General features: G+C 43.8%; 1 protein-coding gene across 2 annotated transcripts in view; it reads left to right on the top strand.

Moving 5' to 3' along the window:
• Positions 1-243: 243 nt before the first annotated feature.
• The window catches only part of ADAMTS14 (ADAM metallopeptidase with thrombospondin type 1 motif 14), a 119,051-nt gene continuing 92,843 nt past the window's right edge, over positions 244-26,451 (top strand). For both annotated transcript variants that reach the window (XM_084845565.1, XM_084845564.1), the window contains exons 1-2: positions 244-790; positions 3,313-3,731. In XM_084845565.1, coding sequence (XP_084701691.1) covers positions 703-790; positions 3,313-3,731 — 507 coding nt within the window. In that variant the 5' untranslated portion in view covers positions 244-702. The remainder of the gene's footprint in view (positions 791-3,312; positions 3,732-26,451) is intronic.

Below are 26,451 nucleotides of genomic sequence, written 5' to 3'. Positions count from 1 at the left end.
CGCGCTTTGCGCACCAGCATTGCGAGGGGCGCCCGGGCGCGAGGCGCGCTTACAGAGGCGGGCGCGCGGCGTGTATCTGGGGCCCCTGGCGAAGCCCTTTCGGGACCCTTCCCTGGCGGCCAGGGAGAGAGGGCGGAGCTCGGCTTTGGGGCTGGCCAATGGCAAGTGGAGCAGCGCTGGAAGCGCCACGTGCAACGGAAAGTGCTCGCTCGCGCGCGCTCTCTCGGCGCGCCTCCCGCGGGAGAGGAGGAGGGAGGTCTTCGCAGCCCCTGTCCTTCGCGCTGTTCCGGCTGCCGGCCCGGCTGTCACTCACAGGCGGCGGCGGCGTCGTCACGGAGCGAGCGGACCTCCCCCGCCCTCTCCCTCCCTCCCTGCCCGCCCGGCTCCCCTCAGCTGGCACCGGCCTTGCCGTGGGAAGCGCCTCCTCCCCGCGGCGGCCGGCCGCTTTGCATTGCCCTTTGCATTGCATGGAGGGGACGCGTCCCGGGTCGGGCGCAGTGCGGCGGCGGCGGGGCCAGCTGGAGGACCGGCTCCTGCTCTCTCGGCTCTGCCGCTGACAGGACGCCCTGCTCGGGAAGCGGCCACGGAGGCAGGGAGGGGGGCGGAGCGCGCGCGCGGGCTCCCCGCAAGCCCCTCAGCGCGGCGCGTCCGACGGAGCGGAGGAGCTTTCCCCTCCCGCCGCGCTCTCGCGAGCCTCCCCAAATGGATTATCCTCCCCTCTATGTGATGCTGTCTTGCTTGGTTCCTCTCCACTGCTGGCTCGCCACGGGCAGGGCAGCGAGAGCCCAAGGTAGGAGCCGCGCTCCTTGGCCCCCGGGCCCGAGGAACGGGGGAAGCCAGGACGGAGGAGGAGGAAGGGGCAGCGCAGGGTGGGCTGAGGAGGATGCCCTTGAGGAGAGGCAGGCGGAAGCGACGCCACCGTGCCAAGGGAACCGGGTCGACCTGTCTGCAGTCGCGAGTCGCTGCAACCCTAAGCACGCTTGAATGCCACCAGCCCGGGGACGCTATTGCCTTGCCCTCACAGGGGCTGGGAGGGGGGGGGGGCGCATCTGGCTGTCCTTGGTTGGAAACCTGATGCAGGGCTTGGGGGATTCTTGGTCTGCTCCAGAGCAAGTCTCACTGGATTCAGTGGGACTCACTTAAGATGCTTCCAGGAGGAGGGTTCCTAGCTCTACTTGATCACAAGGCATTGTACATTTATTCTGTCCTCAACGGGTGTGTGTGTGTGTGTGTGTGTGTAAGGAAAAAAGGCAGAAGAAGTGGTGGGAAAACATGGGGAGAGTTACAAATGGAAGACACCGACGTCTGGACCCCTCAGTAAAATTCCGTGAATGGGGCAGGGTAGCAGTGCGATAAAAGCCTTGGCTGGAAGCACCTTTACTTCTGAGCGAGAAGGCATATGATCTGGTGGCATGGTTTTCCCTAGGCTGCAATCCTATGCGTGCTGATTTTGTTGGACATCAGTGAGACCTTGTGCCAAAATAAACATAGTGTTAGGTTCCCAGTGACAACCTGTGAATTTAAATGCTGCATCTTTAAAGCTTGAGTTGGATTGATTGACTGGTCCGTAAGATATTGAAATACTGTCTTACTGCACCAAAGCACAAATCAGTTTTGAAATACTGTCTTACTGCACCAAAACACAAATCAGTTTTCTGCCTGTCATCTGTCATCCATCTGATCAAGTTCCAAACTGCTGTACTAAACACTGCTAAAGGTCTACTCTAGATAGAGAGTTCAAATTCCCAGGCACTAACTGGGATGTACACTGTGATATGTACTTACCCATATACGACAGAGTTGGGGCAAAAAATTAAAACAAAAAACACCTTTTGTTGTTGATGTTTACACAGTCCTGCCTAGGAGTGCCCCCCCTCCCCCGAGTCAGATTTCTAGAAGCTAACTGATTTTGAAGTATCTGTGATTCACCCAGCTCTGGCTTTCATGATTTTGTTCCTTTAAACTAGGATGGGAGAAATTATATGTGTAATAATTTCCCATATTACCACCAATATGTTTTCTTTTCATTACAGAGAGGAAGAGGGTTAAGAGATTTCTGTTTTTCAGATGACAGTGTTTGTTCATTCTCTTATTTGTGCATTTTATTTATTTTTAAGGCATTTAGGGCACAGTCCTATCCAGATAGGCGGCCGCCCCGAACTCAGAGGCGACTGCCTATCCAAAGCAGGGCAGGGGAAGCACGGAGGGAACATTCCCTCCGCACTTCTCCTGACCTGCATTTTTGGCTAGACAGCTGATTGTGGCTGTGTAGCTGCGGGAGCACAGAGCGGGGAAGGAGGCTGCTGTACGACTCCTAGGATGTGTCATACAGGCATTTCCACCCTCCCCACCCTGGAACGCCCTGAGCTACGCCCCTTTTTGGCTGCTCCGCACTCCTCTTGCGAGCTTGGAGGACAGGGCTGTTCTGTGCTGCCTCTGAGGCAGCGCGGAAGTGGGTGGAGGTTGGTTCTCTGGGAATCGACCTCAGAGCACGGGCTCTGAGGTCGGTTCCCAGATAACATGATATCCTACGGCCATCTAGCCGCTGTCTAGTGGGCATAGGATTGCTCCCTCCACTATGTTGAGAAACTGGAAGATGGAGTCAGCAGATGGGATCCTATTTCAAGCCCTTTCAAAGTGTGTTATGATGCTGACACTTTTTTTTATTTCAGTGGGACTCTCTACTTTAAGGGAGAGATGTTACATGGAAGTTGCACAATGAATAGTTTGGATGCTTGGTGTTAGCTGGGCATTGAAATGTGTGTCAGTGTGAATTTCTTCTGCCATGTTGAACATACCCAGTTGACACTCCATTTATGAGGAGGAAATAAGAAAGGTTCTGCAAGTGGGCTTCCCACTTTCCAGGCCCCTCCCCAGAAAACATAACAGTTTGCTGCCACCAGCATTTTGGGCTACTGGGGGTGCTGCTGAGTAAGATTTTCAGTGGTCAGGAGGCTGGGCTTCAAGGTCCTGCATAGCTCCTTGCCCTTCCCCATAATTAGCAAAATCAGAATAATTTGTGTAAAACACAAAATGTATTCTAATTTGCATAATTTATTCATGTTGCAAAAACCATCTGTTTTGGTGCAGAGTTTCATCTTTTTATGGTGCACAGCCCTTCCTCTGTGTTACCAGATGATTTGAGCGACAGTGGAAGGTATTGTGACTTGCTCCTAACTGTGGGACTAAGCCCCAGAATGCTGAAGTCTCAGGCATGCATATCTTGAGAGGAAAGGCTTTTCTCGCACAAGACAGGATTTCTTTTTGCTTTGAATGTATTGAAGTTTGTCTGTCTGTATTTATTTCCACTAGAGCTGCTCCTGTCTGGGAAGCTAAGTGAATATGGTGTGATTGTGCCCTTCAGTGCAGATTGCCAGGGACGGTTCCTCTCGCACGAGGTGTCTGGCTCAGTAGCAGCACGGAGGGGGGAAGCCAGCCATCCTTCTGCTCCTCCATCTCACTCAGGTCGACACAGAGTGGTCCGCAGTACCCCTCTGAACCAAGGCATGTCTGGGAATCACTTGTACTACTTCAATGTTTCTGTTTTTGGGAAAGAACTACATCTTCACCTGAAGCCCAACCGGCGGCTGGTGTCCCCTGGTGCATTGGCTGAGTGGCAGGAGGACTTCCAAAAGGTGTTTCGGAAACCCCTGCAGCGGGAATGCATCTTCACAGGAGGAGTCTCAGGCATGCCTGGTGCCACTGTGGCCATCAGCAATTGTGATGGACTGGTAAGCCTATGGGAATCTCATCTCACTCTCTCTCTACGCTGTCACAGAAGAGGTTACTATCTTTCTCTCTCCTGTTTTTCAGCCAGTTGAGCTGTCATTGTTTTACTTAAGCCCTGCTGAGTTTGGAAGCAGAAATCATGAGTTTTGTGATGAATCCATATTATGCTGAGTGTGGAATTCCCCTTATAGTCCAGTAAAGATTGCGAAAAATACACACACATTTTAAATTTATTGTAAAATAAATGATTTTTGAGACAGCATCAGACTAACATAACAAAACAACATACTAAGTGCTACATTGTCTACCCTGATGCAAAATGTTTTTTTTTCCCATCCTCAGTTGTCTAGCTAGCTTTATTACAGGGCAGACAAGTGTGTCAAGTCCAGTCACTGCAGGCTGCCCCCCTGTGGGGTCTTGAAATGTGGTTGCTGAGACCTCTTCCTAGGCTTTGAGAAGGGCAGAGGCCATCCTTCAACAAAGTGGAAGTGACCGATCGACAGCACCAAGACACTGCCAAACTCGGTGCCCCCATGCCAATAATAGTCGGTGTATGCAGGAATGAGTAAGGAACTGGGTGTGTGCTCCCCACAATAAGTTTTGGGCCACCCCAAATCCTAGCAACATCATCTTCAGGCAGGGGGGTTGCTAGGTACTTGAAAGATTTGGGACATCGCTATATATGCAGACTTAATAACAGTTATTAGGATTTATTTAAATTTCATAGGAGGCAAAGCCAGCCAGTCCCCCATCCAAGTCACACAAAATAAAATACATTCCTCAATTACTTTTTACCCAAGCCCCAGTTCATCCAAAACCAGCAGATCCTTTTCAATTACAATTAATTTGCAGTAGTTGTGAACAGGTGTGAACAAACGCACGAAACAAGAGTTGCTGGTAGATTTTTTCATGAGACCTTTCTTACACACACAAAAACAGCAAATTTTGCACCAAACTGGAGTTCGAAATATTTGACAGAGCATGAATCCAAAAGCAACCTAAGGGCGAATCCCAATTAATTTCCCAATTCCCACTCAGATTCTGTTCCAAAATCTAATCAGTCTCCCTTTGGATAGTGACCTCATCATCAAGCATTATCACCTCCATAAATTTAAATTCAAATAAAATAGAGTGTGCAGTTCTGTTCAGGAGTGCTCAAAATGCTGCCTGGGTAGTGGTAGGAGTGGGGGCTAGAGAATGGGGTAGAGGAAAGGGGGTAAGGAAGAAGATTAGGAAGGAGAGTAGGGAAGAAATTGAATGGAAAGAAGGAAGGAAGGAACAGGCAAGTTTGGATGTGGGGATTAGAGGGAAGGGATGGATGGAGCAAGGACTGGGCAGTATGGCGGAGATGGAGAGTGCCTGGAAAGAGAAAGGAGAAGAGGAGGTACAGGCAGTGGTATGTGGAAAGATGGCTCTTCCTCACTAAGCTTTGGGCCACCCCAAATCATACACCCACACCTCCAAGAGAGTGTTTTTTATGTGATGGCATAGAATTGTATCCAGCCTAATGTTTGTTTTGGCACAAAACACTGTCAGACATATTGCCCCCATGCCAATAAAAGCCAATGTATGTAGAAAGGAATATAGAATGGTGTGTGTGCATCCCACAATAACCTTTGGACCACCAAAAAGCATACATCTGTACCTCCAGGACAGTGTCCTCAATGAGATGGCATAGAATTGTGTTCAGCTTATGTTTGTTTTGGGCACAAGATATATTAGGGTGGTCCTAAATGTATTATGGGTCGCACTCCCAGTTCTTTATTAATTTCTACGGACATTGGCTATTATTGAGTTGTGGTCACCATACTTGACAGTGTCTTGCACCCCAACAAACTGTTGGGGTGGACACGACTCTGTGCCAGAAGATTATGACAATGAATACTTACATCAGCAGATGTTAATGCCGATATAGCATTGGAAACTTACAGGATTAGCTGTAGAAGTATTAGAGAGGATTTCTAAATGATTATTATGCTGATAATAAAGAAGCACGAATGGCCCTGTGAATTTATGATTAACTAATTTAGAAAAAAAAAAGGTCCATTTGACCCTATAGAAGATTACGATGTCAGGTGACTGTTGCTTTTCAGCCATTTCTAACAATGCCTTTTTCATCCTGCTGGTGATGAAAAAAACCTGTTTTGGATTAAGCTGGACACTAAAAATTTTTAGTATGTCTTTTCTTATGCTAGTCAGATAGTTCTCTCAATTTTTTTGCAGTTCTTTTAGCATTCAACCTTATTTTTATTGGACTATTATTTTGTTATGTATTTTGAGACAAAAGGCAGAATCCAACAGGGCGCTTATGGCACTGCTGTTTCTCTTGCACCCCACCAATTCCTGTCCACAGGCGGTGCCCATAGCTCACAGAATGAAGATTTAGTGCTTCTGTGGGCAACTGGAAATGAGCACAAATGCTCATTTCTGGAATGGCGGAGCTCGTATAAGGGATTGAGAAATGAATGTTTGTGCTAGTTTCAGGATTTTTTCTGGGAAGAGCTAAATCTCTGTTGTGCAAGCAGCGGGTCCCACTTGCGCTATGGAATCTGTGGGACCCACCACTTGCACAACAGAATCTGTGCGGTGCAAGAGAATCGGTGAGGGCTTAAGGGCCCCATTGAGTTCTGCCCAAACTTGGCAACTTCAGATGTGCAAAAATTCTGTTTCCTGGCTTGGGCCTGGCAGACATTGGTGGATCAAGATGGAGTTGCTGAGCAGGTAAGTGGGTTTGATGGGAATTGATATTGCTCTCTTGCCATTGTTTTCTTTTTTTAAAAAAAGTCTGTGCTAGTAGAGAGTAACTACAGACATGCATTTTATGTTCTCAAATGTGGCAGTATGTGAAACAGGGTGCTAGCGATAATTCCACTCATCTGGTGTTTTAGTACACAGTGAAGATGCTGCTCATTACAAAAAGAAAATCCAGCTTTACTTAAGAACTCAGTCTACTTTTTTAGCTTTTACACAAAACAAATTCTTGCAATGGGCCCCAAAAGCCAAACAACTGGCAGGCTGTTTTTCTTTCTTTCTTCTAATTGATTGTAATGTTATTTCAGAATTACCTAAAGGGTGAGTCAGATGAATCACATCCTGCCATTATAAACAGAAATTTGGAGGGCAATAGGTTCTATAGCTTATACTCAGAAACTGGCTCAGAGGATTGATATGAAACTTGGCAGTGTAGGAGAGGTTGGTTTAGGATAGCCTGTGCTGATTTTGAGGTAAAAATGGTATGAATTGACGTATTTATAGGAGTTTAAATTTGATGAGTGACCTCCAGCAGTTTGACAGGTATTGTCTGTTTTCTTTCTCATAGACCAGGCTTCCTCAACCTGGTGCCCTCCAGATGTTTTGGACTTCGACTCCCATCACACGCAACCAGCATGGCCAATGGTCAGCAAACCTGGAACCTGCAGTACAGAACATCTGGAGGGCACCACGTTGGGGAAGGCTGTGATAGACTCTGCTGGGGTTAAACTTTATGGGCCAATTTCTCCATTTGTATGGCATCTTTCAGGAGACTGTTGTGTCAGGTCAGGGGCAAGGTCTAGTATGTGCTGTGCCCTAGTAGTACCGTAACATGGTTCTAGCTTTTATTACAAATGTGCTTTGGGGTGTGCGTGAATGGGTATTGATAAGGTCTTTCCCTGGGCAGGCCAAGAATGATCCTTTAGGAGATGTCAGTTAAGGTTTTAGGCAGTTGGGAGACAGTGAGGTTTTTTCCGGAAAATAGGAGCTGCAATATTAATTGTACTTTAAACATACAAGTTATTTATGCTGTTGTTGTTATACTGCAGGGATGGGGAACCACACTGTGGGCATTTAAAAAAAAGTGTAACTCTAGAGAGTTAACACATTCTGAAATCTGGCTTTTGCAGAGTTTTCCCTGACATAGCTATTCTCTACAACTGTATATGGAACTATATTTCTTTACTGAAACTCTAGGATGTCTTGTTTGAGAAACAGAGTAGGGGGTCTCTTAAGAACTACATGTCCCAGAGGCCCTTAGTTCATGTTGGCATTTTCTGTGCACTTGCGAGGAACCATTTCTGCTGCTAAATTTGCAGGCCCCAGAAGGCCCCCAAAGGAAAAAAAAAATCTTCGTTTTGGCTCAGAAGATATATGGATACATAAACTAACCTTAATTTACAAGTTTTTAAGACAGAGGTTTATGCCACTAGGATTTTGTGAGAAACATTCTTTCAGAATTCAGGATATTTATAGAGTAGTGGTAAATTCCTAGTTTGGGACCCTAGTGTGGAGGGTAGGGGCCTTTAACCCTTCCCTCCTCTATGGGCCCAATCCACATCATGGGATGGGGACATGCCTGCAATTTCTGTTGCAAAATACTGATCCGTTTGCTTCATGGATCTGTTTTTCAATAGAAATGGCAGGCATGCTCCCCCCCACATTTGTATCTGGTCCAGAGTAGGGGGGGGGAGGGTTAAAGCCCTCCTACCCCCCTTTCTAGGCCCCCAGGCTGGATCAGGCTTCCTGGGCCTACTTTAGAGTAAAGATGAAATAATGTTTAGTGTTAAAATGTTGAAATAAAGTTCCAAGTAATGTATCTTTGCCCTGATTTTTAAAAATTAATTATGTTATTTCTTCTTGGGTAGTAGACTGCATGTTTTTGGCAGTGTCCCAGCTAGTGATGCCTGTAGGAATTTCTTGTTGATTTTCAGTTACTGGAAAAATACTTAGAATCACATGAAGAATCCTAAATACATAATTATGCACAAGGCTAGCAAGGAACCATAGACTTAAGGATGTACGGTAGCCTGGTGGGATTATTTTTTTCCTTCATGTGCTGACCCTGCATACTAGGTCAGAAACTGCTCTGGAAACTACCCTAGTTTCAAACTTTGCCTTGTGGCATGTGGGACTGCTGTTGAGAGAAAAGCTAATCAAAAGCCTGCTTGCACTCACAGAGTTAGTTTCAAATTTATTTATTTTATTTGGACTGGCCTCTGCATGTATTTTACATCTTCATGATTGCACTTCACAAGTGCAGAATTTTATACTGGATACAGAATTCAGCATTCTGAAAATGTCAGCTTTTTAAACAAAGGTTTATAGAGATCACTGCAGGTATTTGATGGAATATGTGGTGCGTATTAGGACAGTATAAGGCTTTCCAATTGCCCTTTCTGTACACCCACCCTCAGAGTTACCCAGTGTTTGTGCACTGACTGCCATATTTGCAAAGGGGCCAATATGTGTAGAGTCCAACACTTGTAGGCTTGAACTGCATGATCTGTACACCACAAAACCTGTAGGCCTCTACAACAAGCAGATGCCAGGTAGGCCTGGGTTTGTTTGTTTGTTTGTTTGTTTATTTCATTTCTGTACTGCCCAATAGCCGAAGCTCTCTGGGCAGTTCACAAAAATTAAAACCAAACGGCACACAATAAAACAATATAAGATATATAGAACATTAAAACCACAATATAACAATACAACCACAATAAAACCTAGCAGCAGTGCAGGAATTTAAAATACAGTTAAAACAGCAAAGCTAAAAGTCTAGAAAGCTAAAATTCTAAAATGCCTGGGAAAATAAAAAAACCTGGCGCCGAAAGGAATACAATGTAGGTGCCAGGCGGACCTCACTAGGGAGCTCATTCCACAGCCGGGGTGCCACAGCAGAAAACGCCCTCCTCCTAGTAGCTACCCACCTCACTTCCTTTGGCAGGGGCTCATGGAGAAGGGCTGTTGATGATCTTAAGGTCCGGGCAGTCACATATGGGAGGAGGCGATCCTTCAGATAACCTGGCCCCAAGCCATTAAGGGCTTTAAATGTTAACACCAGCACTTTGAATCGGGCCTGGAAATGGACTGGCAGCCAGTGCAGCTGGAAAAGTACTGGCGTAATATGAGCTCGCAGGCCAGTCCCTGTTAACATTCTTGCTGCCCTATTTTGGACCAGCTGAAGTTTCCGGACCATTTTCAAAGGCAGCCCCACGTATAACGCATTGCAGTAATCCAGACGAGAAGTTATCAGAGCATGGATAACTGTAGCTAGGCTATCTCTGTCCAGATAAGGGCGTAGTTGGTATACCAGCCTAAGGTGATAAAAAGTGCTCCGTGCCACTGAGTTCACCTGTGCCTCAAGTGACAGTTCTGGGTTGGGTGTGCTAGAAGGGGGTGGGTTGAGTTGATGCCATCCTGATTCCATATTGCCTGTTGGATTAAATGTCTGTGCAGGTCCTAGCTCTGACAGGCTTGACTCAGAATCCTGCACTCCAATTCTCTATGTACCATTGTAGCAATTCACTATGTACCAACTCACTATGGTTTTACCAACATTGTCCTCTATGCTAATGGAAGCCTTTGTAAACAGCAAACCCATTTATGCATGTTTCCAAAGGTATGAAAGTTGCGAAAGTCTTTACGCTGCTTCAGTTGTTGAATAGCATTTATTTTTAGCTACCTCTTCATCATCACTGACATTGAGCAGAAGCTTTATGCACCAGAGTTTCCAAGGCCTTATTATTCAAGGAGTGGGCACAGGGGGGTCTGTAGGGCATCTGGCATGCTTCTTGGCAGCTAAATTTCATTTTCCATCTTGGATTCAAATTGGAAGTACCTGATGGCTTTTTGTTCACCTACTTGTGGTTACTTTCTGTCCTGTAGGTCCTCTCTTGTCAAGGGCTCCTTGGAGGGCTCTCAGTCTAATCCAGTAGCCAAGTCCAGACACAGACAAAGGGATTCTTTTCAAAGCTTTATTCTTCTTTTATAACTTAACAGCTCTACAGGTAGCAACTAGATCTGAGCAGCAGCATCCCTATGCCCTAAGTTAGAACAGTTGGTCCCTGTTTGAAGGGCAATTACTGGCAGACCCCTGAATATAAGGACTAAGGAGAATCCCTCCCCTTTTCCCTTGGATCCTCTGGGCGCAACCGTTCTTTGAGCGCGAACCATTTGGCGCCACTCTCTGCGTCTGCGCTGCGCATCCCCCCCAGTCTGCTATCTGTGCTGAGTCACTCCCTGGACTGCTTTTTAAACTAGGAATGTGGGTGGGAGGAAGCTCCGTCAGCTGTTGGTCCTGGGAAAAAAGGAGCGCGCTCCTCTCCCGAAGGAGCGACTGCTCTTCCTCAGCATCAGAACTACTCTGGCATTCTATGGGCTCAGTGTCCACCCTGACATCTCTGCGTCCCGGATACCCTGGGATCTGCCTACATTTAACAAAAATATATTGACATTTTTGCTTCAAAAGAAGTGTGGAGGGTGGAATCCCAGACATTTCCTCATATTATTTTGCCTGGTGCTCCTCAACACATTTTCTCTTAATAGGCAAAAGAACCAGCTACTTCTGGATTCAAGAAGCATGTGCTCACTTGGCACTAAAAATTATAAAGACTGTCTTTATTTAAAAAATCATGTCTATTAAAATGTAACGTCTGCCCTTAGAAGTTCTATGGAAGTTCCTGGGGGTCATTCTAAAAAGGATCTAAAGGCACTGGTCAGTGGTGGATTTCCCTTTCCTAAACCTGCCTTTTAGCATATATGTTTAAATGGGTGAGTTTTATAGCTTCTGTCTATGCTTTTGACAGAACCTAGATATAGCGGGCATTATGGAAACCTGGTGGAATGGAGAGAACCAGTGGGATATGGTCATCTCTGGATATAAACTCTATAGGAAGGACAGGGAAGGGTGTACTGAGGAAGGTGTTGCCCTGTACATCAAAGAGGGCATAGTACTGAGCAGACTAGAAAACTTAAAAGGGGTAGACTCTTCCACAGAACCACTGTGGGTGACAATACCGGGCTCCAAAACTAATTTAGTACTAGGAATGTGCCATCATCCCCCAGACCAGAATACTCAGGGTGACCTTGAGATGGAAAATGAAATCAGGGAGGTCTCCAAACAAGGAAGTGTTGTAATAATGGGTGACTTCAATTACCATCACATTGGCTGGATAAATGCATGTTCCAGTCATGACAAAGGGGTTAAATTACTCTAAATGAGTGTGACCTAGAACATTTGGTCATGGAACCGACCAGAGAGGAGGCAACCCTGGGTTTAATCCTAAGTGGTGTTGCCCAGGACCTAGTACGTAGTACTAGGACCTAGTAGAGATGTAAATGTTGTTGAACCTGGAAACAGTGACCACAGTGCCATCAGATTAAATACATGTGTAAGTGGACAATTGTCAAAGAAGTCCAACCCAGTCACACTTGATTTCAGAACAGGAAACTTCTCTAAAATGAGGGAACTGGTAAAAAGGAAGTCAAAAGAGTTAAATCCCTTCAAATGCTTTGGAGGTTTCTCAAAACCACAATAATAGAAGCTCAGCTAGAACGTGTACCACATTCTTAGGAAAGATAGCACTTAGTCCAAGAGGTCACTGGCATGGTTAATGAGCAATGTCAAGGAAGCTGTTAGAGAAAAGAAGGCTTCCTTAACAAAATGTAAGTCTTTCCCAAACGACGAAAACAAAAGGGAGCACAAGCTTGGACAAAGGAGATGCAAGCAGACAATAAGAGATGCAAAAAAGCATTTTGAAGAGCATATCGCTAGCAACATCAAGGCAAAGTGTTAAGAATACTGTGTTCAGTTCTGGAGCATCTCTACACCAGCCTAAAATCCCACATTTAAAACAGGGCTTTCTGCTTTAGTTTTAAATGCAGGATCACAGCAAACTCCCTTTACATGCACTTCCTTCCCCCCATTTTCCCCCTCCTTATCCACCTTATCTGAGTCTTCCATATGTTTTGTTATACAGCCAGCCACTAGATAGCGCTCTGGTCTAGCTCCTCCTATTGTGTGATTTTCCTCTTTTCACGAGGGAACTCAAGTGGAACTCAAGTGCTGTAATTTGAAAGCTCATTATCTCCGATCTTTTAAAAAATGGAATAAAAGTCAACCTCCAGGTCGTCTCCCGCACTAAATGTCAACGTCATCTAAAGGACTGCAAACGTCTGTGAGTAACTAATCTTAATAGCAGTATAAAAGCTCTGTGTGAAGAAGCCCGTGGTCACCACACCTAAAAAACGTTTTTGTAGAGTTGGAAAAAGTGCAGAAAAAGGCAACTAAAATGATCAAGGTGCTGGAGCACCTCCCCTATGAGGGAAGGTTACAACAGCTGGGATTGTTTAGCTTGGAGAAAAGGCGAGTAAGGGGAGACATGATAGAGGTGTACAAAATTATGCGTGGTGTGGAGAATGTGGATAGGGCAACATTTTTCTCCCTCTCCCATAATATTAGAACCCAGGGTTATCCCATGAAGCTCATTGATGGGAGATTCAGGACAGATAAAAGGAAATATTTCTTCACACAGCGCGTAGTTAAACTATGGAATTCGCTACCACAAGACATGTGGTACCACATTTAAAGCCCATTTGGATTGCTTTAAAAGGGGGTTAGACAAATTCCTGGAGGAGAAGGCTATCAATGACTACTAGTCGTGATGGCTATATACTATGTCCAGTATCACAGGCAGTATGCTAAGTGCACCAGTTGCTGGGGAACATGGGTGGGAGGGCGCTGTTGCACTCAAGTCCTGCTTGTGGGTTTTCTGTGGGCAGCTGGTTGGCCACTGTGTAAACAGACTGCGGCACTAGATGAATCTAGTCTAGCCTTGGTCTGATCCAGCATGGCTCATCTTGTGTTATTATGTTTTGGCATATAATAAAGTGCTGTGCTTTTGGCATGTAATATAATCATACGGGACATTTGATCATCCATTGGCTGATTCCTTTTGTTTCACCTAGAGTCTGCCTGTGAGATTCTGTTTCCCCTTCTGCCACTGACTGAGCTGCTGTGATGTCAGCAACATTCTAACTCTGGGATAGGCAGCCTGGTGCCCTCCAGATGTTTTGGACCACAACTCCCATAATTCATGACCATTGGACATGCTGGTTGGGCTAATGGGAGTTGTAGTCCAAAACATCTGGAGGGCACCAGGTTGCCTACCCCTGCAATCTAACTATTAATAAGAAAGGGTTACACAATTAAAGTATTACAAAATTCAAAAATTGTAAGAAACAAAAGGAGAGATTATTGAGTACAAATAATACATCACATGTAGAATTTTCACAGTTACATTGTCCAAAGGCAATGAGAGACACAAGCTCCCTTCTAATGAAATTTGTGACCCCAGAACAATGAGATCTAGAAACTTTTAAAATGAAGATCAAGACACTTGGGATTTTGTACACTGGATTTATCAGCCTCAGCATCTTTTTCTGCTGTAAATCATTAGTTGGTGCCTTTTTGATGGGAAATGACCACAAATATTCCCAGGGAACTCTCTGGATTAGAGGTGGTGCTCTGCAAGTCTGCCCTCCTTGTAGTTGATATCATGAGCTACTGTCCCAAGAAATGGAGTTCCTAGCAGTAACTGTTATCATGAGAAGCTATAGCTATAAATATGTTTTATATATATGTAGAGGCTTGTTCAGGAGGACTAGAGGAGGCAGAGCTGTCCAGACAGCGAGGGTACACATCAAGGTGTTGTCATTGGCTATTCATTCATTCTGGAACTTTCTTCACCCAAAGTATGCCAAAATAAAGTCTGATTAATATCTTTCAGAAGTGTTGTTTGCTGGTTTTATTTGGGCAAGCATCTAGTCACCAGGTAGAAACAAGGCAGTTTTTTAAAAAATATTTTTTCCATCTTTTAAAAGTTTCACAGATTGTTTTACTCATCCAGATCCTACAAGGGTATGGTGTGTTTAAAAAAAATTAAAAATACAGAGCAATTTCTTTTTGAAGATAAAAGAGTTCAGGTAAAACCAACAGTAATTGCAGGATATGTGGGAACAAACACCTTCAGACCCATTTTCCCCTTACACTGAAATGCTTTTGTACTGCTCAACCATATAATTACGCACAAGGGATCAAATCTTCCGAAGTGATTTAGGAAATCAGAAGTTCTAATACCCATGGAACTGAAAGCCTTAGTCTTGTATCCATTTGAAAAGAGTACCGCAGCTGTAACTCATATGTCCCTCCGCCAGCTGCTTGTCATTTTCTCTGCAAGTGAGTAAGCAGGCTAAGATGATGCCCTGGAGTCTTCACCTTGCCAGAGACCTAGATTTGCCTCTTGGCCCCTATGTTTCATTTCACTGTCCAGATGTCTGCTGAATTTTCCACCCTTGATGATCTGCAGCCGGAAGAGATGGTGATTTCCCTGAGCTTAAGCAAGTAGTGTTTGGGGTGGGGTGGGGAGAAGCATTCTTCTTATGTTTTTAGAATTTCAGCCATATTTTAAAGGGGAAACTTAGACAGCTGCCTTATACTAAGTCAGGCTATGGGACCATCTAGTGTTGTCTACAGCTCTCCATGGGTTGAGTCTTTCCCAGCCATACCTGAAGATGCCACGGATTGAACCTGGGACCTTTTGCATACAAAGCATGTTCTCTATCACTGAGCTAAGGCTGTTCCCATTTTAAATAGATGGTGGTTAGTAAAACTGCTGCCTCATCTTGGCATGCTTTAGCACCTTTGGACATCTGCCTGGTAAGAACAGGACAATAACCAATATAGTAAAGCTTTTGCCAAATCAGATGGATGTGATGGACAGAGCTGTGCACAGGGACTAGATTAGGAGGAGATGTTGAGCAGCAGGATTTGAAGTGGATCAGCAAAGTGTTTCTGGAAAAATGTCACACTCTGTCTCCTATTTTGTGTGACTTTGAATCCCATTTCCTATGAAAATTACTACTCCACCTGCATGCATCGTTCCACATGCTGAACATTGAGGGCCCTGCTCATGGAAGAGAACAATGAAGTCCTTGTTTGGGATCTGCATAAGATGCCGTCATAAGACATTTTCATGAGGTGTCATCACTCCTTTTAATGCCGTGTAATGATACCAGATATTTAAAAGCAAAAACAAAAAACAAAACTGTGCTTTTCTTCTGTAACATCTCTCGTATTTGGAGAAACCACACTTTGCCACACAAAGAATGAATCAAGGTGTCTGGGTAGGCACAGTGGTGGAGTTAGCCCAGCAGTGACAGCTTCAGTCTGGAGTAAAGGGGGTTGCGCAGTCACCTGGCTCACCCCCGCCCCCCGCTTATCATTCCACAAGAAGGGAAAGAGTATTTGGGGAGTTCCTCCCAAATGCTCCTACTGGCATTTCTTTTTTACAGAAGCATGGTTGCTCATGCTCCCTTCCCCTTTCCTGAAGCCTTGTGAGGCCTACTAACATCCATGGTGTGACCTTTTTCTTCAACATCTCCACATGCTGCTGGTGAAACTGATACATTGAGTGAAAGTCTTGTCGATTTTTTCCCCATGTGATGGTGGCTGTGGTTCTTTTCTCTCCCCTACCCCCCTGGTTTTCATCTTAATGGCAACGGCTGGTACACATAATACTTCATGTTTTTGAAACAAAAACACAAAACTGACAAAGCAGTGGTGAAGTTTATCTCTTTGAGCCAAAAAAAGGCTCACAGAAGGGCTTAGGAAGAGGAAAAACAAGACAGCCCCTGCTCTCAGGTTTACAATCTAAAAGTCATTACGTGAAAGGAAAAGGGATTGGGAAGGAGGAAGGAGGAAAAGTGGAAAATCCTGGTTCCATATCAGGGGCAAGCAACCAGAATTGAGTGGTGGGCCAAATTACACCCCTGCCACCACAACCTAACCCCCTGTGGGCCAAATGATGTCAAAGGGATGTTAACTGAACCGAGAGATTTCAGAGTGGTCATGAAAACACTTGAAATCCACATGTGACTTCAGCCTCTTAACCACTGCTCTAGCTCTTTTATGGAGGAAGGTTCGATTGCTCTCCTGTATGTTGTGTGGCTCAACCTTCCATTAATGGGCAGGAAAAACATTATGGGTGACAACCGACTTAGGCTGATTTTGTGGCATTGGAAAACACCTCTGTTCTTGACTGGTATTGTTCCAGGTCTTTTTTTTTTTTAAAGCTGAATGAAACGTTAGTTACACTGGGCTGTTCTTTTGCAGCCAAGGTTGCTTGCTTTGCAGTCTGAAGGTAGCAATTTTATCAGTTCTCTCGTATTTCAGCTACGTTTCAATGTCAGCATTTCCCATCTTGTGTGGAGTGTCATCCTCTTCTACTCCTATTGATTTATTGAGGAGAGACTAGAGAGGACAGTAATTTTATCTGTTGCACAGTGGATAATGCCTGTGCCAAACTGTCTGACTTTTCATTAAAGGATTGGCTTGTTTCTAGCTTGGTGGATTCCACTGTTGTCAATCAAAGCAGACAATCAGTGAAGGTTAACATGTGCACCCATGCACACACCCTTAAAAAAAAAATAGGGCCATACTTAAGGGTAAAACTATCCTCCATCCTAATTCCATAATACCCCTCCCATTTAAAATCTCTTTTTGAAATAGATTTGTTTTAATGTTTCTCAGTGAATTAGCAGCATATGCAGCCAGCTCTTGCTACAAGAAATCACTGGTTCAGGCAATGTCTGTCTTGGTATGTGTCTTTGATTGCTGCTTCAAATTACACAAAATAGTGGTGAATTGTTTTTTCAGCACATACTCAGTCCCAGCAACACTGGTCACGTATTGGGTTGTATCCAGTGTTAGTTCTACTTAGAGCAGACCTATTGAAGTGACTGGGACTTAAGTTGGACTAACACTGGATACAACCGATTGGCTTGGAAAACATAAATGAGATGCACTTTTTCAAATGACAAGGATGAACGAACTGGGCTCTCAAGTGATATTGTAGGCATCTAGAACGTCACTACATCTGAAGGACTAACTTCACATCCCGTTGGCTAATGAACAGTAATGTCCATGACCTAGTGTGGGAGCAGGAGCTGAGCAAGGCAGAACTGAAGCGGAGAGTCTCAGTAGGGAACTGTTAAGTCAGCAAAGGGTCGAGAGAGGCTTATATCCTCATTGCCAGTTCCTCCTCTTCCTGGTCTTTTGCTGATTATTTTTTTGCAGCTGGATCTTCTCCCTCTTCCTGAGGAAACCTCTGGAGATGGAGCCTTCTGGCAGCCAAATGTGCACTCCTATGCCAACTCTGCTGCTGCCTTTGCTCTTGAGGATTGTAGAATCTGGAATGGATCCTGCAGTCCGTTCTCCGTTCTAAAATGGCTTGCAAAGAAAGCACTTTATGGGGGCATGCAAAGTGTGTCTTGGACAGCTTGGAGCAGGGCCGGCCCTACCATTAGCCAGAGTGAAGCAGTCGCCTCAGGCAGCAAATGCTGGGAGGCGGCAACAAGGTGTTGGAGGAGAATGCTGTGGGCCATGCGGCCTGCTCTGCACCCCCTAAGCTAGCCTGCAGCCTTCAGGGCCAGTGGAGGATACTGTCCCATTATCAGCATTGAAGACAGATCCATCTGCTAATTCAGTTGGCTTCTGTATATGGAATGGGAGGGGGCACCATCTTGTCCTTTGCCTCAGGCAGCAAAAGGTCTTGGGCCGCCACTGGCCTGCAGATCTCCACAGGCTGTGCTAGGCCTCGTATCACCTACTATTTTCGGATCACATCCAGAACCCAATGGAAATTGTGGGTTTGAGGGGTGAATTTAACCAGAAGCAGATATAATCAATTGAACAGCATGGTTGGCTAGTTTGAATTGAGCAGTTTAGAATCAATGACGTCCACAACTCTTTTTCCCATTCAAAAGGGATAAGGGTAAAATTACAAAGTCTTGGGGGTGATTGAATGGGCATAGAAGAGAAAAAGAGGCCCATCTGGGAACAGATTCTAATAAATGAGACCTTTTCATTCTGAAGCTCTTTTGTTCAGGCAGCTTGTAAACAGTAAGATTTTTCTTGAGCAAGGACTTCTGCATTGGGCAGGTTATCCAATCTTTAAAAGGATTCATTGCATGTGGCCATTTTGGAACTGTTGTATAACAGGAGAACTTAGGTGGTGTACCAAAGGGGATTTGGGGAGACACCAGAAACGGTTGTGTAGCATGAGTCAGGTAGGAAATGCTGCCAGATCCTCTTTCTCTGTAGGCAGATAATATGGTAGTATCAGGTTGCTTTACTGACCCAGATTGCAGAAGTGCGATTTAGGATGCGTTAAAAATTTGCAGACGATGTTGAAGTGCAGCTTTTCTACCATGCATGGCCATATGTAACCTGAAAGTTGTGCCCTGACATCTGCTGAAATATTGCAAAGGATTCTGGGATGCACCTTTCAGATTGCACACTGTTCCATTGGCGCCTCTGAAAATATTGCTGCCCCTAAGTGACTGCATGTGTTACTTGCATTGTTGGTCCAGCCTTGGGTAATGTTAAGGTACATGGCAGGCCTTTTTATTTCAGGAGGAGTGCTAGAGATGTGCAAACTGTTCTCAGCTCAAATTGGAAGTGAGTTCATGATTATGACCAACATTGGAGAACATTGATGGGGGGGGGGATGGGGCTTTCTTTTTGGAGTTCTAAATTGGCTTGTAATTATTATGCAAGCATAACTCCCTTCTGGGATGCATGCACATTCTTGCAATGTTAGATTGCTATATTTACTTTTTTTGGTGTGACTTTTCTTGCATGACCGGCAAACTGGTTGGCCCATTGCAATATTTTCAAATTGGTTTGTTTATTTGGGAAATATGACAAAAGATAAATCAGAAGCCTGGCTGTTAACAAAAACAAAAACTGCCAATTGAAAAAATGAAAACCCCTAAATCCCTTTTCATAAATTTCACGAGGCAAGGGATTTAGGGGGTTTTCGGTATTCAGATTGGTGGATTTTATTTTTGTAACAGCCAGGCTCCTGATTTAGCTTTTGTCATATTTAGGTTATATTTACATGATGCATGTAATTTTTCTAACTTGGAAATTCCCAGCCAAATTGATTGCTTGAGCCATGACTCAGAAGACAAGGTATCATAGTTTAAATAACAAACACATTTTAAGAAACTGAAGTCTGTTTCACCAATCAGGAGACATTACAGATGCTTCTGAATTTCTCATCCAAATCTCTTCTTGAATCACGATGTCATTTCCAAAGTGAAACCAGTGCATTAGGATTTCTCCTCTCCATGCTCCCTCCAGTGTTATTGATGAAACACTGCAAAAAAAGAGTAGGATGCTTGATGTGACTGTAGTGTTTGATTGCATCAAGGTTTTTTCATGTGGTGTTATGCATATGTGCACTTGTATGTGTAAATATGGTTATACCAAGATCCTTTTGTGTGGTGTTTTACCAGTGTGTAGGAGGATATGTTTGATTTGGTAAAACCTGACAGAAAAATACTTCTGATGGAATCATAAGACTGCTTCTTCTTTTTTTGCAGTGTTTTACTGAAGGGTTGTATACAATATTAGACCTATTCATTTCTGTGGGTCTACTCTAAGTAGGACTAACATTGGATACAATCCAGTGTATATGCGCACATTGGTAACATAGAGGGAGACATGATGCAAGTGAAGTGAAAGAACTGAATTTCTAGAATTAATTATAGTTGGTGTACCAAACTATATTATTAATTATATATAATTCCTAGTTAAAAGAAATTTGGGTGGAGTGGAATGCAGGGTAAAGTGGAGAAACAATAAAGGAAAGTCCTCTCATCCCCTAACAAATATGCACCAACATAGCAGCAACCCTTTTAATCACGTACTCAGGGGAAGGTAGGTCATGCTGGTTCAAAACTGGCATATAAACTCATAATGTTCTCACTTTTAAATTAATACCTTTTTCTTGAGCAAGGGAACTTGCCTTGAAATATAATTGTGTATTGTAAGCTAGGCAAATTTGTATACCAAGTTTAATATTTTCTAACTTTGGTAGCCTTGCAACTGAGCACATGGACCCTTATCCCTTGTCAATACCCACCAATGCCCTATAAAGCTGACCACTTTTTCCTCTTAATATTCCTAACCTCTGACCAATGCCCCTAACATGGTGCCTTTGTTATTTGATCATCTGCTGTCATTGGAGGGTGGAAACAAGAGCTGGGGGAAGGGCTGTAGCTCAGAATGTCCCAGGTTCAAGTCCTTGGCATCTCCAGGCAGGGCTGGGGCAAACTTCTGTCTGAACCCTTGGAAGGACTGTGCCAGTCAGAGTAGACAATAATAAGCTAGGTGAACCAATGATCTGACTTGGTATATGGCAACTTCCCATACTGCTATGTGCCTAACTGAGTTACTGATGTTGGATCAGGTATGAAGAAATGTTCTGAAGCAATACTGTTGCATTCCATAACCCCATTTCTTCTTGTTTTCATTTTCACACAAGCTGGCAAATCATGTAAATAAAGCTAGCATTCTTTAAAATGGGCATACTTACAAAACGTTAAGTGCCCAATTTCCATGGCAGGAGTTGAAGGGGTTGCTCTGAGGTCTGCTTGGCTTTTTGCTTTTTTAGAATACTCTCATTGTAAGTGAAAAGTGCACACCAGTCATTATTCCATTTACAGCGTAATGGGAACTTGTTGGACTTTGATTAATGGATAGGGATGTGAGGTTGTAGTTAAGTTCCCCATGGCCTTTACCAACATTGCTGTGTCTGCAGCTGGTACAGATGTTGCTTAATAACCACCTTAAGCAATGCTTAATATGCTATATTGCTGTTACTTTGCAGGAACACTATGCCAGATCCTGTTTACTTTAGGACTGAACTGGAATGGGGGTGGGTTGCTTTGCATGAATACTTTCAGAAGAGGCAAAAGGTGACTGTTCTTGGGGAGTGATGGTGAAAGACGATGGAAATGTTCATCCATTTTGCAGTGGCAGCAACTGTCCCATTAGGAGTAGAGGGACAGCAGCGTAGAGCCAACACAGCACAGGGCAGCAGGTGGTGAAGCATTGGCCTTGCTTCCCTGATTGGTTACATGGCTCTATGATGCTGTCACTCTCACTACGTGAACCTTGATTGGTTTAGATCACTACTTGCAGGAAGAAGTCAACCCAGTTAGAAAGAAAATCTGCTGTTGCTTTGGTGCCAAAGAGGCGGCAAACGAGGTGGGGAGGGGGAGGGGCTGGGGAATAGTTCCATAAAATGGAACACATTTACTAAAGCTGTTCAGAGATCATTCAGTGGACATGTAAGCAAAGTCTAGATATGTACATAGTACATAGTCTGTGGCCGTATGATTGCCAGCTCTTGAAATAAATAATTATAGTACCTGGGCAAGATTAGAGGATGTGGCCAGCATTTTGGGGGGTCGATCTGAGGATGGAACTCAGCACAAAAGCTCTCTATTCATGTAAAGGTGTTGCTTTTTTTTAAAATGGCAGTACAAAACCCAGAAAAACTTGGCAGATTCTCTTCCCTCCCCGCCGGCTGGTTGGATCCCTAATTGGCTCCATGATAATGTTTTGATGGTTCCCAGAGTAGACAGATTCCCCCTCGCCCCAGAGGATCAGTTCCTATGGGAGGAGAATTCTTGGATACCAACCTAGAGGTGTATCCTCCTATAATTACTAATACACTGATAGGGTTAATACTAACTTCCTTCAGGTTGCTATTGATAAATTTATTCTACCTACACATGCCATAAATTTGAGCTGCTGTAAATTAGTGACTAAGATTTCTTCTTGTCCCCTGTGCTACTTAATTTCTACATGAAACTGCTGAGTGAGGTCATCCAGAGATAGGGGGCTTTTATCCTATGCTTGAGATTGATTATTCACAGAAGTTTGCAGGTCCTTTACATGACATTGTCACCCTCCAGGGTCTCTCCCATGCTTTCTGACCATTTCTGCAGCTTTATTTGAAATGGAAATAGTGAGCTGATAAAAAAACACAATTTGAATTTGTCCATGTAAAGAGTTGCACTATAACAGCAGTGCCATCTGGTGGCTGTATATGAAACATATAGAACTTGCAGATAAAGGCCATCCTTGGGGTGGGGGAGAGGAAATGTGTGTACAGGAGGTGAGCTTAATCCCGCAAAGACTCTGGAAGCAGAAGCCCTGGTAAAGTTGCAGGATGAAAAGCCTGGTGTAGAGAAGCCCTTAGAGTGAAGTCTCAGGAGTATGCTGATGATATGCAGCCCTATTTCTCTTTTTTATCAGACCCAGGTGAAACAGTGACAATGTTTAATCAGAGCCTGGCCGTGGTAATGGGCTGGATGGGGGCCAATAAACTGAAACGCTAGATAATGCAGAGATAGTGTTGGTGAGCAGCTCATCTTTCCAGGGAACTGGTGTTCAGTGGAAGGGGTTGCCCTCCCCTTAAAGGATCAAGTTTGTAGTTTGGGGATACTTATAGATCCATCTCTGTGTCTTCTGTGTCACAGACCACTTTTTACCAGCCTAGGCTGGTATGCCAACTATGACCCTATCTGAATGGTGATCGCCTGGCTTCACCTTCCATTTGAAGGTGCCTTTGAAGATAGTTCAGAAACTTTGGTTCATATAAAACGTGGCAGCAGTACTGATTTGAAGTGGACATTACAGTTATTTTACACCAGTTTTATATGATCTTCACTGGCTCCCAGTTCATTTCAGAGTGCTAGCTTGAACCAAAAAGATCATCATGGCTTGGGGGCACAGTATCAGAAGGACCACCTCTTCCCATGTGTTCCTACCCAAACCCTGAGATTATCATCAGAGACCCTGCTCAGAGTGCTTCTGCATACTGAGATTCAGCAGGTAGTTACTTGTGAGGAGGGCCTTCTTAGTGGTAGCCTCCCAGTTATGGAATGCCCTCCCTAGAGAGGTTTGCCTGACATCATCTTTTTTGGCTTTTCATCATCAGGCTAGGATGTTTTTATTCTCTTAGGTTATTTAACAACTGCCAGTTGTAATTTAATGTTGTACTTTACAATAGTTTTTTCTCCCGCCTGTATATTTTTTGGGATATTTGTTGCCTTTTAATACTTATTCTCTGCTTTGTAAATTGTATTTTCTTGTTCCTTTTTGCTTGTGTTAATTGATTTTATTATGGTTTGTTTATTTCCCTATTTTTATGTGCATTGCCCAGAGAGCTTTGACTGTAAGTTAAGAAATAATAAAATAAAATAGGTTGTGAGAGTTAGTTGTGATTACCAGGACATTTCTGATTTGAACCTCAGTTCTGTTATGAAATTATTATATGCCTTTAGGTAAGAAACTTATCTCTTAACTTCTTCATCTTCCTATGCAATATGGGGTGTAATAATTTTGATCTACTTAACCCTTACGATTATTATGATTGTTGAGAATAGTGCATGCAAAGCATTTGGAAAACTTTAGAGTGCTCTGTAAATATTAAGCATTTTTATTATTATTTTCAGGATAGAGGTGAGAATCTGACAAATACTGGGAAATTGAGATGGCCCTGTAGCTAAAATGTTGGACTTCTGATCTGCATTCAGAACGTTGGGTTCAGACATTAATTTATTGGGTAGTGTTGAACAAGTTGTGTGCCTTCTCAGCCTCAGCAGAAAAGGCACAAACCTGGTTTAAATACCAGGTATCTAGACCAGGCCTATCTAGAGCCCCTGACTAATCCCAGATGCGTGGAAGCTAATTACTTTGTATGCACTCTGCATAAGCTCAAACATATACTTCAGTATTCTACTGAATTTTGCTGAGCTGGATCCAGCTAAAAATGAATGGCTGAGTTAAAATTAAGCTCTGCTTAGCTGATGGGGATCAGTGAGGAATAGATTGTGAAAGGTTAGGATGCTTCCAGATGAGACTTTATCGTGCTATTGCCCTGCCTTCACAGAAGTTTACAGGAGGTCCTGATGTCATCATATTCTACTCAGAACCCTTCCATGTCTTCCCATTGTTTCTTTCATCTTTTTCCTTACTGCAGAAAATCCATTAAGGAAAAAAGTGATAGAATGGCTGCACAATGCTTTCTGATTGTTTGCACCAGGAGCCCTCCATCTGGTAGCACCTTTACTGTTGCAACAAAACAGCACAATTTTATGGTCCCTTAAACTAATGATTTCTTGTATGCATGTGAAAAACTGAGCTCTGGGCCATGATAGCTAATGTCACTGTAAAATTCTTAGTCTTTTTGGTGTTACAAGGCTCCATTGTGCTCCTGAGATAGTTCAGAATGCAGGTGAGTGCTGGGTTGCATGATGATTGCATGCTTCCCACATCAAAAATTCCATGCATTTAGAAAAATAGGCTAGGCTGGAAACCTTCGTATGCTGGCTTTCCACAGGGGGTCTTTTTTCCATTAAAATGTACCAAGGTAGAGCACATACTTTGCATGCCCAAGATCCCAGGTTTAATCCCTGGCCCCTTCAGAGAGAGGTGGAAAAAAACTCCTGCCTGAAGTTAAGGATGTGCAAAACAGCAAAACTCAGGCTCATCAAAAGTTCTTAAAATTCCACCTTGCAGTCTTGTGTCAATATCAGAGTGTGAGCTTTGTTTTTTTTCTTTTTTCACCAAAACATGTGCGTATTTTCATGCATATTTTTCCAAATGTACGTATCAATTGTGCACATCTTTGAAACGTATGCATTCTTCTCCCATGAATTAAAGCGGGTTTGTGTGCGTTTTCAAAAGTATGCATTTTTCATAGTATGCATGCTGTTGAATGTATTAATTTTTTTGATCTATGAATCGCATTGCAAGCTCAGAAATGTACAGACTTTGACCGCAAATTGTATTTGGGGCTATGTTCAGTCCAGAAAGTGCGAACTGGTAAATCCTGATCTGAAACAAGTTTCTCGTACATCACTACTTGAAATGCTGGAGAGCCACTGCCAGTCAAAATAGACAATACTGGGCTAGATGGACCAATGGTCTGGCTCTGCATAAGGCAGCACCTCTGCAGCAGTACATTCTCAAGACCCTGTGCTGTTTCTGAACATTTAGATCAGCTTTGATCATATTTGTCTATGTGACACACTTCAGAATTTTTATTTGATTTTTTAACATTGGCAAAAAACTTGCATCAGCCCAGAGATTTAAGTTACAGCCATAGGCTCACCGCCTCTGCTCTAATTACAGTGTTTAAGACTGAACTTTACCAGATAGCTGGCAAGCAGTTGGAGGCATTGGCAGGGACTACTGAAGCACTGCCTACTGCCCTCCTGTGCTGGGGACTGCCAGGAGTTTCTGCCAAGCAAATCTTTCTTGGCTTAGAGCTGGCTCCAAACTCCAGAGCTGCTCAGCAGATGAGATTCCAGAGGAGAAATGCGCTGGAGTGAATGTCTGGTGTTGGGCTCACGGGGAGAAGTGAAAATAATGGGATTAGGCTCCTGTTTGGGTTCATTTTGGGATATTTTGCTTGCTCATCTACAACTTTGGCCCTGCTCCAAAAGAAAGTGAGAAACACATAGGCAATAGAATTGGTTTTATTTTTGAATAAGCTGCTGTTGACTGTTTTTTTTGAAGGAGTTCCGTTGTTATGTACAGTTCAGTTGACATAGAATAAGCCTGGTGACTTCTTAGGTATTTTACCTCTGCCGTTGGCTTATGCCAGCCTTCTCTAACCTTGCTACACCTTCCATCATCCTCAGCCATCATGGCCATTGATGGGAGTTATAGTCCAGTACACCTAGAGGGCACCAGGTTGGGAAACCTGGCTTATGCAGTAGAAGTTGAAGACTCCTAGGTTGCGATCCTGTACATATTTAACTGAGCAGACATGCGTAGGTTTGCACTTTTAGTCCACTGTCTTGTTTATTTTTTAAAATATATTGGATGCTTTACTACAACAACAAAGTATGTACTCAATTCAAAAATACACATTTAAAAATGGCTAAAATGAACATAACTAATCAACAAACAAAGCAATTCAAAACATAACTCTATAGTATCACTGCATCTAATTAAATACTAATGTCTGAGAAAGTGTTTTTTTTGTTTTTTTAAACTATTGCTAGAGATGTCTCTTAAATATGCTTTTTAGGTTTAAGCCACAC

Source organism: Heloderma suspectum, chromosome 3, assembly GCF_057233095.1.
Source record: "Heloderma suspectum isolate Gila_16-S chromosome 3, 16-S_ref, whole genome shotgun sequence".
NCBI classification, from domain to species: Eukaryota; Metazoa; Chordata; class Lepidosauria; order Squamata; family Helodermatidae; genus Heloderma; species Heloderma suspectum.
Note: the sequence above shows the minus strand (reverse complement) of the source record. Positions and strands in the feature narration are given on the sequence as shown.